This window comes from Delphinapterus leucas, chromosome 5 (genome assembly GCF_059928025.1).
Source record: "Delphinapterus leucas isolate spDelLeu-1000000601 "Yukka" chromosome 5, BTC_Dleu_Yukka2, whole genome shotgun sequence".
Lineage (NCBI taxonomy): Eukaryota > Metazoa > Chordata > Mammalia > Artiodactyla > Monodontidae > Delphinapterus > Delphinapterus leucas.
The window spans coordinates 33,825,864-33,839,765 of NC_143133.1; the positions used below are offsets into that span (position 1 = coordinate 33,825,864).

Here is a 13,902-nt window from a genome sequence, read left to right on the forward strand (position 1 = left end):
AGCAGATTAAAATAGTGGTTTATGCATCTCAGTTCTGAGAAGTGAGATGATGAGCACCATCTTGTTACCCAGGCTAAAGGGATGACTTTCCTAGATATTAAAACAGATTTGTGTATCACATCTCTCTTTTTCAATTTTGAGCTTTCCAACCCCTGCATTGAAATGGAAAATGCATTCATTTATCTCCTAACTTGGCCCAGCATTTTTTGACCTGGACTATAGATTATAAAAATTAAAGAAAATAGAGTCGTCCTGAAATGGAGATTATAAGGTGCTTACAAATGTAACAACACGCGGGAGAGTTTCCATCATAAAACTTTAATTCAAGGATTTTTAAAAATCCCTTATTTTTTGAGCTGAGGCCTTCTGAGCAAGCAAAGATAAGAGATTTTCTTACCTATAAAAAGAAGCTTCACATACTAGAATATTGATGTATCACTTCCATACCCAACTTAATCTGAATCCAATCTGACAGCAAACTGTCTTCCAAGATGACAAAGCAGAAAGGTCCCTCCCAGGGAAAATCAGAACATGAACAGAGATGACTCAATGTCAGTTACATCTTGTATATTAACACAGTGACATTGTGCTTGGCAGCACCATTTACTGATGTGATTTTTATTTTTAAACTTAATGTTCTACAACTATAGACTTTTCCAACCTGATGGACAAACTTTTTAAAAAGTAAGGAAAACTTCATTGAGTTTGCTTTTTTTTACTTTTCTAATGTAACATCAATTATTTGACCTTATAATGGAGGAACAATGGCTCAGACTATGTAATAAATGTAGAGATTCCACGAAGAAAGTGAAAATGAAGTCTTTGATCTTAAAAAACATGGAGTTCTAACCTGGCCATATAGATCATGGGATTCTTCATTGTGATGTGATCATAGTAACCATGAAATTCTGTATTTTTAGAGGATTGAAGAATATATGTATCAATGTTTCAAGAAGATTTCCAGCAAGAGTATAGTATTTTAAAGTCAGCACATTAGCTCAGAAAAGTCAGTACAAAGCAGAATCAGAAATTCAAGTGCATTTCTGAGTCATTACTCCCAGCATCTCAATTATAGTTAGCAGGAATTGCTTTGATTTTTTCCAGACTTTTATTTAATATAGCAACTAAAATAAAGTGCTGTGCTTTCTGACTTTCTGGGCAGCATTTGTTTTCATATTATCAGCCTGGCTTTTATCTCTGCACTCACTCTGTGAAGTCCTGTTACTGAGAAGTTTGACCACAGGAGCTGCTGGACTCTGCAGGGGAAAGGACTAGATTGAGAAGGAGGTGGAAGTGGAGAGAGGGACTTAGTTGGTTTTTTCCTCCATTTGTTTTACAATCCAGAAAGATTTCTGGTATTCTAAGCATAGCACGAGAAAGAGCCAAGATACTTGGGAGATTATTTTATACTACAAAGTTTCTTCTAAACAACTTAACGTGTATCCTTATACTAAAAATGTAGTCTCTTCCTCCCTGAAGTCACAATAAAAAGATAATTAATTGGAAAGTTTGGCAGAATAAACAAGGTAGAGTCATAGGAAAGGTTTTCATTCTTGCATATAAAATTTTACATGTATATTTAAAAGTTAAATATAGTTAAGGAGAGAAAGGAAGAGAGAAAGAAAAAATAAGGGCATTATAATTTTAAATTAAACTTTTTATTTTGAAATAATTGTAAATTCACATGCAGTTGTAAAAAATAAAAATTAGAGGGATCCTGTGTTCCCTTTACAAGTTCCTCTAACTGCAATATCTTGCAAGACTATGTGTGCATTGAATTTTGATATGATATTATAGAACATATTATGAATGGAGTATGGTGATTGCTTGCATAAATAAGACATGTCTGTGAGAAATCAACATCTTGATTCCACTTAGTTCACAGCAATTTCATGGAGGAGACAGAGTTGATTTTAAGAAGTTATGCTTAGTGAGCTAAGGTGGAATATATTTGAGGCCTAGAATACAATCTGAAAATTTTGGAAGTTAACAGAGACAGATAGAGTAGTTGGGTGAGTCTATGAGACCAGAACTATCCTAATACCAAAACCAGGCAATGACATTACAAGAAAAGAAAACTATGGACCAGTACCTCTAATGAATAGAGATGCAAAAATCATCAACAAAATATTAGCATATTAAATTTAAAAATGTATAAAAAGAATTATACACTATGACCAAGTGGGATTTATCCCAGGTATGCAGTGACAGGTCAACATTCAAAAAACAATTAATGTAATCCATCACATCAGATTAAAAATCACATGATCATATGATAGATACAGAAAAAGCATTTGACAAAATCCAATGCCTATTCATGATAAAAAATACTCTCAATAAACTAGGAATAGAGAGGTATTTCCTCAACTTGACAAAGAATATCTACAAAAAACCTACAGCTAACTTAAGGGTGAGAAACCTGAAGCATATTTGCTAAGGTCAGGTACAGGGCAAGGATGTTCCCTCTCATCACTCATTTTCAACATTGTACTGGAAGTCCTAGCTAATGCAATAGGACAAAGGAAATAAAAGGTATACAGATTAGGAAGAAAGACATAAAACTGTCTTTGCTCATAGATGACACTATTTTCTATGTAGAAAATACAAAACAATCAACAAAAAAAACTCCTGGAACTACTAAGTGATTATTGCAAGGTTGCAGTTTACAGGGTTAATAGACAAAAGTTAATTGCTTTCCATACCAGCAATGAGCAAGTGGAATTTGAAATTACTAACACAACACCATTTACATTAGCACCCCCCAAAATGAAATATTTAGATATAAATCTAGCAAAATATGTACAAGACCTATCTAAGGAAAGCTCAAAACTCTAATGAGCAAAATCAAAGAACTAAATAAATGGAAAGATATTCCATGTTCATGGATAGCAAGACTCGATATTGTCAAGATGTCAATTCTTCCCGACTTGATCTATAGATTCAATGCAATCCTAATCAAAATCCCAGCAGTTCTTTTGTGGATATTGATAAACTGATTCTAAAGTTTATATAGTTTATATGAAGAGACAAAAGACCCAGAATAGCCAACACAATATTGAAAGAGAAGAACAAAGTTGGAATACTGATAATACCTGACTTCAAGCCTTACCATTAAGCTACAGTAATCAAGACAGTATGGTATTGGGAAAGGGACAAATAGATTAATAGAAGAGCTCAGAAGTAGATCCACACAAGTATAGTTAACTTACCTTTAACAGTGGAATAAAGGAAGTACAATGGAGCAAAGATAGTTTTCTCAACAAATGGTGCTGGGACAACTGGACATCCATGTGTAAAAAAATGAATCTAGATACAGACTTTACACCCTTCACAAAATTAACTCAAAACGGATCACAGAACTAAAGGTAAAATGCAAAATTATTAAGAAAAAAACCTAAAAAATAACATAGGAAAAAACCTAGATGACCTTGAGTATGGCAATGACTTTTTAGGTACATCAACAAAAGCGTGATCCATGAAAGAAATAATTGATAAGTTGGACTTCATTAAAATGAAAAACTTCTGCTCCATGCAAGACAATATCAAGAGAAAGAGAAGACAAGCCACAGAATGGGAAAAATATTCTCAAAGACACATCTGGCAAAAGACTGTTAAATATACAAAGAACTCTTAAAACTCAATAATAGAAAAACAAACGACCCAATTAAAAAATAGGCCAAAGATATTAATGGACACCTCACCAGAGAAGATATACGGATGACAAATAAACATATGAAAAGATGCTCCACATCATATGTCACTGGGGAAATGCAAATTAAAGCAATGAGACATCATTACACACCTATTAGAATGGCCAAAATCCAGAACACTGACAACACCAAATGCTGGTGAGGATGTGATGCAACAGAAACTCTCATTCATTGCTGGCAGGACTGCAAAATACTACAGCCACTTTGGAAGACAATTTGGTGGTTTCTTACAAAGCTAAACATATTACCATATGATCCAGCAATCATGCTTCTTGGTTTTCACCCAAGTGGAATAAAAACTTATGTCCACACAAAACCTGCACATTGTTGTTTGTAGCAGCTTTATTCGTAATTGCGAAAGCTTGGGAGCAACCATGATGCCCTTCAGTAGGTGAATGGATAAATAAACTGTGGTCCATCCAGACAATGGAATACTGTTCAGCCCTAAAAGGAAATGAGCTATCAAGCCATAAAAAGACAAGAAAGAACCATAAATGCACATTACTAAGTGAAAGAAATCAATCTGAAAAGACTACATACTGTGTGATTCCAACTATATGACATTCTGGGAATAAGAGAGGATTTTTAGGGCAGTAAAAATACCCTCCACGATACCATAATGACGTGTCATTATACATTTGTCAAAACCTATAGACAACACAAAAATGAACCATCATGTGAACTCTGGACTTTGGGTGATAACAATGTGTCAATGTAGGTTCATCAGTTGTAACGAAACTAACACTCTGGTGGGGGATGTTGATAATGGGGGAGGTTATACCTGCGTGAGGCCAAGGAGTATATGGAACATCTCCCCTCAACTTTGCTGTGAATCTAAAAGTGCTCTAAGTCTTAAAAAAAAAGAGTAGCTGGGTACAGTAATAGAAAAAACAGGAGGGCAAAAATTGCATGGTTGCCTATTAAGCAAAAGTGAATGACTATTATTTCTGACAACAGTAAAAGTCTTTTAGTGAAGGTGACAGCTAGAGAAGACAATTTTGACAGGAGTCCTATGACACTTAAAGATTTATGACAATAGATATTTGCTCACCTATGATTTCCTCTATTTGTTATGCAGGCAAAGTTTTAGTAAATAGCTTTGAGAAAACTAATTTATCTACCTATCTATCTATAAATGAAAGCTGGGTATATTTTAATAATTACTAGATAAAATACTTTTGCCTTGGTTCTTTTATCTTGTATTTCAGTGAATTATCATGACTGTAATTCTGTTCTTTGTTCAGTGAGATTGGCAAAGTTTCATTTCACTTCATTATCTGAATTCCTCTTTTGAAGAAGTGGGTGTCTGAGAGCTGGGCTGGGGAGGGGATTAAGGAGGCGATTCAGACAGCACTAAGAGTAATCTCAGAGAGTGCATCCAAGGAGCAAAACTAAAATTGTGAGACAAGCAGGCTGTCCAAAGGGTCTGCTGCCCAGCCTCTGTGCTTTGTATAACTCCTGGGAGCAGCTTTCAGGTAGAAAGGCAGCCAGGCCCTGGATATTGAGGTAGAACCCAGATTTGAGGGGTCAAGACAGACACCAGGAATGTCCAACCAGGAACCTCAGATGAGAAGGCAGAAAATGGAAGCCTGAGAAATTCCCAGAACATGTGCTGAAGCTAGAGTCCCCTTTATATAAGACAGCAATGGACTCATTCTGGTGAGTAGGGAGCCATTTAAAATACAGCAAACTCCTAAGGAAAATAAAAATCATTCACTAAATTAAAATGTAGTAACTATAGCTTAAAATTCATAGGACATCAATTGGGCCATGGCCATCTTTCTGTTATATACAGATTTTCATGACATTACAGTATTTGAACAGTATTTTTATTATCATTATGTACTTACACCCTCCTTCTCCCTGTCCCCCTTCAGAGATACTTTGACCTGCTCTGTGTTCTCTCCTCACACATAAGCTTCTCTATCAGGGTTGATATCATAGTTTAAGCTATAGCAACTTCACTCAAGTAGGGGACAGGAACAGGAAACTGATTCCCTGGGCCCCGTGGTTCCTTCCCTCCCTTGCCCCTTTGAAAAAAAAAAAAAGGACAAGTTAAAGTTTTGTCCACTCTAATTCCCTGTCTTTCATGTTCTCCTATTCCAGGCCTCCCCTCACCCACTTTGGACACTGAGGGAGAGGGTTTTGGTAGGATGTCAATACGGTGTACTATAGGTCACATATATCACACAGAACAATTGCCATCATGACACATAGACTTGCATGATAATACTTGTGGGCACCATTTTCCATCAAGGGGCTCTGCATACAGAGAGAGCTTGATATTGTTCTCCTCAAATTTATGGGCCCTCAATAAAGAAAATAAAGTATTTTCCATTTAAATTACTTTTTGTTATTTATGGCTTAAAATAAAACATGTAAATATATTTCTCAGGGGGAAGAGGTTCCATAAGGGTATTTATGGTATGATTACAATTTCACAAAATATTTGGGTATATCTGTATATACCTAGACAATAAACCAAAATATTTATAGTGCTTATTTCTAAGTGGTGAAGCTATAGGTGATTATTTTCTTCTATATATTTTTTCTAATGAAAATTACTTACAAAATTGCTGCTGTAAAGGGTATCCAATTTTTTTTTTTTTTTTTTTTTTTTTTTGCGGTACGCGGGCCTGTCACTGCTGTGGCCTCTCCCGTTGTGGAGCACAGGCTCCGGACGTGCAGGCTCAGCGGCCATGGCTCACGGGCCTAGCCGCTCCGCGGCATGTGGGATCTTCCCGGACCGGGGCACGAACCCGTGTTCCCTGCATCAGCAGGTGGACTCTCAACCACTGCGCCACCAGGGAAGCCCAAGAGTATCCAAATTTTAACAGAAAATTCCAATTGAGCTCTTGTCAGTATAAAATTATTTGTCCTTTTTGCAGAAAACGCAAAATGTCAAGTATAATTCACACAATTAGATCAAATATGAGTGAATCCAAAATAAATACATATAACTTTCTTATTACATAGATGAAAATTGACTAAATGTGTATTCAAATATATATACATAAATAGAATACCCTTAGAGGGGTAAAAAGAAGCTGGTAATGGTGTTTGCCTCTAGAAAAGGAAACTAAATAGCTATAAGATGTTATCGTGTCCTTGAGATCTTTGGTATTTTTGTATTATGTGAATTTTACAAATAAAACAATAATTAAAAACTAAGAAAAGTAAAAACATGTATTTAAATTTCTCTAACTATTATTTTCAATCACTTTTTGGTCCTTTCCTTACACATAAAATCATTTTCCATGGTTAGGTTAATTTACTCTGGTTTTGATTTAGTTTGACTTACTGCCAAAAATGTAGAGTCTCTTCTATAGCCCTATTTGGATAATAAATAATAGGACCAGTTTCCCACCAAATGTCTCAACACTGAATGTTGTGGATAATTTTTGCCTTCTTTGCAAAACCTCTCACAATGCTGTCACTAAAGAAGATGTAACTGCTGGATTTGACCTTGCTTTCAGTTAGGTGAAGTTTTGTTTATAGAAAAGCCTTGAAATTAAGATCAAGTTTTATAACTACAATTATCACAGAACAGGTGTTGGTCAAGCACTGGGTCCAGACATTCATTTGTACCCTGATTCATTCATGCAAGTTCACTCAGAGCAGTGCTTTTCTCAGTTTTCAACTTCCTTCTTCCTGTATTCACTTTTATAAACTGACTTGTTTCTTCTGGGACTGAAAAGACATGGATCAGTTGTGTAGAAAGAAGACATGGAGGAAATACAACGCAGAAAAGACAGTCTTCTCAACAAGAGAAAAGACATCCATCAGATGACATCCCAAAGTCCCTTCCAGCCTAGCCTGTACATGTAAAATATTTAATTATGTTGCCTCTGGTTTAGCTAAGCACGGTTTGCAGGCCATTTCCATGGTAACATGAAAACTGTATGTGTTAATTTCTAAATTTTGACACTAACTGATGACAGGTGGCTTGTGTGCAAAGCCCATGGTACTGAAATGCTTAGGAGGGAAGGAGGACATGAAAAACCTAATGAACAATGAAAAGGTGGTAAAGTTAACGAACTGGTGGCATAAATTAACTACCTCAGCACACATATAAATGTTTATAAGAATCATCTGAATTCCTGAGCATTTATTTACTTAACCAAAGCTTAAAAGCATTAAGAAGTGGGGAAAATGTTGATCAGACATGAGACCTTAGAAACCTCCCACTGGTTGCTATTACAACATTAGTGGAGAGGACATACAGATTACTGGACTGAAGTTAAATTCCACGAGGAAGGCAGAGAGCACTGAAAGATAACTAAACAAAGGGAAGTGCCAGATGTGAAAAATCAAGAAGCTATAAGCAATCTCAATAGCATAATAAAGGAAATATGAGTTAGAGTTACGAGAACGGTAATTCAAAGTATTGAGAGCCAAAGTTAAACATGCCCAATAAATAAATGACATGTCACCATAATGGAAACATTTTATTTTACATGGTCTGAAACACCAATTCTTAGAATTGCTCCTAAGAGTTACATAGGAAGCAAAAACTAAGAAAGACAACAAAAGTGAAAACACAAAAAAATTAGGGAGCATACACAGGAGTATAGCTCAGCAACGGCATGTATATTGGTGACACCAGTTTAATGCACCAGTGTAGTAGATGGTGTAAAATTGAGAACCTTTTCATTCTGAATAAACATCTTATTCCATATGATACAAAAATGGATTATGAATTCAAAGGGACGTATTTTCTTATATATGTAGTCTTTTTTGTATTGATCATTAACTCATCACAGGGACAGAACTTTGGTAAATTGTGCTTATTTTTAAACATGTCTTAATCACCTTTGCTTTTATACATATTAAATACTTCATATTCAACTTAAAAAGAGAAAGAAATAAAGATAGAGAATATAGACGACTCTTTTAGGATCAAGAGAGAGTTTGTGTTTTTGTTTTTTAAGATAGACAATGATGAGAAAGATCCAATAGGGAGAGTAAAATCAATTATGCAGGACAGAAAAAGGACACTGTCAGGACTAAGATTCTGGAGTAAGCTTGAGGGGGTAGAATCCTGCATTAGTAGAGAAGTTTTCTGGCCAGGTTATATGGGTAGAGATGCAGGTAGTTTGGTAGACTTGGTGATGGAAGTGTGTGAACCTTCTTACTGTGTCTATTTTCTCAATGAAATGATGGAAAAGTGTGTTAGCTGAGAGTTCAAAGAAAAGAGGGAGTGTTTGAGATGTGAGGCGCAAGAAAAAGATGTGAAAGAATACTTTCAGAGACATTACTGGGGGGCCCACTTGAAGGAAATGGTCATGAATTTTAAGAGGTTGGTTCAGCTGCATGGATAAAGGTAGAAAGTAGGCAGAAAATGGAACTTCATGGAGGGCAGGTGTTTTCAGGCAAGTAAATGGAAAGAGAGAGCAAAAAGGGAATTGAGTTCATCTGCAAGGAGTGATTTTTAAAATGAAGGGCCCATGGGAACTAAACCAGGTGCGGGCTTGATGAACATGTGAAAAGGCAGTGATGAGCTCAGTAGGGCGGAAGTCCTGGCGGCATCAGGAAATTGTCGGCTATAGCAGCGGGAGTGAGCTGAAAGAGAGGACATGGGGGTTAGAGAATGGTAAGCCTGGAATTCTGATTCTGAGGGTGTGAAGTTACTGATAATGATGGTTGTAGGATGTGGCCCTGGAACGAGTGGCTGAGATGGGGTTGAGGAAAGATCGCTGGATATAAACCAGTCAAATAACTGAGTGAGAGGCTGGGAGGCTGCGTGGATCGTTTGCCTGAATATTGAAATTACCAAAAATGGATGGCAAAATTAGGTAGAGAGAGAGAGAAGTTATGGAGACATGGAGCTAGGTTTAAATTTTTTCAAAGATAGGAGTGACTGGTTAGGACTGTACCGTAAGGGAGGGTAGATAGTGGTAGAGTCTAAAGCCACGTGCATTTAAAATCAATATTTGAATAATTATGAATAATAATTTGAATAATAATTATTCAAATAATTATAGATATCTATTCTGGATATCTACCAGAATAGAGGTTGCATCAGTGCAGCTAGTTTATATTAAATGAAAAACACACCAAAAATATTTTTATATATTTAGCAATGAAACTTGAGAGCAAATTTTTATCATGACCATGAATGTTATTCCTACTTTTACAGAATTACTAAGAAATTTCCAGATTCAGAAAGTTGCCTTCTAACTTGAGAACTGCAAGAGGATTAAATCAGAATACTAATGAAGTGTTTGGAACAGGACCCAACAAATAGTAAGTACCTAATAAAAAGTCATGAGGGAAGAAAACTAAAGATGACTCCCTATGAGGAAATATGCCAAGCCTGCTTTGCCACTTTTCTTTATACATTGTCCTAAACCAAACAAAGAAAAAAAAACCTTTTATATCAAAGGTCACCTTGATCTACACTGGTTTTCCCTGCTTTGTAGACCAGACACTTTTTCTATTATTTCTGAGAAGAGTCTTGTGCTAAGAAATATAAACTTTGCTTCTGGATGTTGTAAGTACTGGGGGAAAGATTGAATAATTGATGCTGGAACTATTGACTCACCATATTTTTATAATCATGGGGTACATGTTACAATGCCAAACCCAGAATCCACAAAGTTGGATATATCTGACCACTTAAACATGGCAAAAACAAACGAATAAACCATAAAGAAGGTTTTGACTTTTTAACCTTAATCAAGGTTAGAAGGCAAAGGACAAACTGAGAAAATTAGCTTCAACGTGCGGGGTTGAAAAAGAATATCCCTAATGTAAAAAGAGGTTTTATAAAACAATAATAAAAAGACAAGCCATAATTTTTTTAAAGGGCAGACATGGATATGAATAGGGATTAAATGAATAGAAATGGCTGAGGAATATATAAGAAGATATTTGTCAGAAGAAATCGAAGGCACCTGGTCTTCATTGTTGTTTGTAAAACCAATGATGCTCAGCTTTAAAGAGGCTGCAGAGAAGCACCCTCTCAAGCAATATTAATGGGAATGAAAATTAGAACAGTATCAAGTTTTTGGTTGTCAGTTGGCAATCTTTATCAAAATCCTAAATATGCATATCCTTTGACCTAGCAATTCCACTTCTAAGAATTTATTCTATGCAGATAAGGTGACGGTACCCAAAATATGTGTGTCTCCACATCAGTAACAGTAGAAAATCATTGCAAAGTGTTAGAGGCCATGAAAAGATACACCCAACAGACTGCTGAGTGAAACAAGTATGTTACAAAGTAGCATGTGTGGTTCTGATTACATTTATGTAAAAATATATATGTGTGTGTTGATATGTAAGTATCCAAACTGATGTCTGAAAGGATGTTCCCAACCATGTGAATAGCGATTATCTTTGAGTAGTGGAATTTCTGATCATTTTTACTTTATGTTTTTGTTTATGGTTTATGGTTTTTGTATATTGTTTGAATTGTATATGAGGACCACTTACCACTCTAGTGACCATATATATATACACACACAAACATCCTTGTATCTTTACTCTAATTGCCTGAAAGAAATTCCCTGAAAAGGCCTTGATTAAAAAGGAGAATGATTAACTTACAAACACCTCAAGTTTTGTCTGAGGACAGTCCTAGCAAAGAGAAATTTTTTATCTTACATTCAGATTAATTTCTGTGTTGAATTTTACTTAGTTAATAGTCATAAGTTTAATTGAGCTCTCAATGTAGGGGAGAAAAGAAAACCCCACATTTTTCTCTTCTGAAACCTTGACTTCTTTGGATCAAATTAAGTGCGTTGTTCCTAAACTGCTAAAAACTCATTGCTCACATTTTGCTAGCAGTTCCACAGGAATCCAAGAAAGAACACATTGAAATTTCAAAATGGCAAAAACTGAGTTTCCTTTCCCCCATAGTTTAGAATACAGTTTCCTTGACTCTGGGTGTCCCTGTGTTGACAGAAGTCTGAGTCTGAGGATGCCTCTGCTAGCTCACACCCAGGGCCTCAGGGGCGGAGGCCCATCACTCCACCGTCGCTGTGGCAGAGGGTACCCTGATGCACTTGAGTGCCGATTTCATGGTGCTGGTGATCCTGTTTAGGATATGGGTGGCGGCAGGGGGGACCCTCAAAGTTGCATTTACCTGTTTGTTTCTCAAGGGCTGAACCACTTCTCGAATGCACAGGTCTAGATCATTGAGATAGTCTTTTTCTGTCTGTATCAGCTCCTTGATGATTTTTGAACGCTTTGCCATCATTCTCTGATGTTCCTTCTCCTGAGTTAGGGTCTCAGCCGTGGAACACCCAGCCTGTGAGGTCACCTTTTCTGTTAAATGAAAACATGTACGTGTGAGGCATTCTGTTGAGATTTCTGGTTCCTTCATTACAAACAACGCCACTTCAGGATTATTGTTAGCAAGGGAAAAGGCTTAGAGTGTCTTCACGTGTGTTCTTGGGAAGTGATGTGTGGAAGTTTCCCTTAAGGTTGGAATCCTATGAAACTATGAGAAGGAAGAGGTGTGAGAATGAATACTTCTAACAGGTCAGTTAAAAATATTTGACATAGGGCTTTCCTGGTGGCGCAGTGGTTGAGAATCCACCTGCCGATGCAGGGGACGTGGTTTTGTGCCCCGGTCTGGGAAGATCCCACATGCCGCGGAGCGGCTGGGCCCGTGAGCCATGGCCGCTGAGCCTGCACGTCCGGAGCCTGTGCTCCGCAACGGGAGAGGCCACAACAGTGAGAGGCCCGCGTACCGCAAAAAAAAAAAAAAAAAAAAAAATGACATGTCTAGTCTTTAAAATATCCCATTGCTACTATATTAGGTTATAAACCTGGTCTTCAGCTAGAGATAAAATGCATAAAATCATAGTTCAGAATTTCTTTTGGACACATTTAAGTCAAGGGAAGATTTTTAATTAGTAAGTGGAACACCTTCCAATTTTGTCTCTATTATTAAAAATAATTGCCCCTCATTCTCAGTGGGTGGTACACAAATCTCCATGAAATGGAAAACAATTGTACATGATTGAGATTTGTCTTTCAGTTCACAGTTAGAATCTCTGATGAGTGAGGCAGTGGTAGGTTAAACAAATTTCAACTAAGATTTTTCACAGCTCATCTTCAATGGGATGCATATCTTGTTATTTCAGAATATTTGAGTTGCCAAACGGAAATTTTTAATTAAAAAAATCACAGTGATGAGGAGATGTTGAGATAAATGGGAAGCCTCACATGTAGCCAAGGTTTTATATAAAGTAAAATGTAAGAAAGCTAAATATCTTCAAGGATGAGCTTCCCCATGGTGATGTAAAATTTTGGAAGCCACAACTAGGTCACAGATGAAATCAGAGCAGTGACAGATAGTGGGGCAGTGTGTATGTGTGTGTGTAAATGGATTTGCTTCAAGCCTGATGTCATCACAAACTTAATTTTCATTGTAGTCTCTAGTTGCAGAAGTAATTTTATTTCCTTTAAAACTAATATGATTCTAGTAACTGATGTGTAAGACATCTCTAATGCTGACACTACTTCCTAAGGATGTAGAGCTTTACAAAAGGGCTTAGAAAGACTCTGTATGGGGGAAAAAGTGCACAGATCACACTTATGGAAGTGGAAATAAAGAGAGGATGTTCTCTTGGCTGACCCCAGAGCTAAGACAACTGGAGAAATACTATCATAGCAGAGTTAATGGTTCAACGTAAAGAGACTGCCCCTAGAATGTGAAGAGACACTAAGAATAGTGAGCATTCCTCTGTCCCTGGCCCAGTCATTTCAGGAGTCCCAACAGAGGCTTCATAATCAAACCTCGGGAAGCATACTGTGGTGGTAATTCCAGCATTAGTTTGGAAGATGGATAGTATTGGGTAGTATTCAATTGGATAGTAATGGATAGTATTCAATTTTTATTTAATATTACCTCAAAAATAAAAGGGGCACTGCTGAAAAAATGTTCTAACCGATGTCTGCTTTTCCAAGTTCTAAACATTTTGTGCCTTACAAATAAGGGGGGCCTAGCAAGGAGAAGGGAGTCTTTCCTGATCTTTGGCCAAGGAATATTCCAAAAATACATTCTCGGGTTCTTTTTAGTTCTCAATTCCAGGACTCAATTACTACATCAATTTAACTTATTTTACAGATTTATCCAGTTGCTGCACTTTAAATGTACAATATCAGATTTTATTAATTAAAAATTAGATTTTCCAATCCTGCTCAATATCTTGTTAGGAATCAAGTTAGGGGGTCACAG

At 36.6% G+C, this 13,902-nt stretch overlaps 1 protein-coding gene across 1 annotated transcript in view; it reads right to left on the bottom strand.

Annotated features, from left to right (window-relative positions):
* The window catches only part of ARHGEF38 (Rho guanine nucleotide exchange factor 38), a 154,922-nt gene that overhangs the window by 103,703 nt on the left and 37,317 nt on the right, over window positions 1-13,902 (bottom strand). Inside the window, exon 2 of the mRNA XM_022567071.3 lies at window positions 11,800-11,981. Coding sequence (XP_022422779.2) covers window positions 11,800-11,981 — 182 coding nt within the window. The remainder of the gene's footprint in view (window positions 1-11,799; window positions 11,982-13,902) is intronic.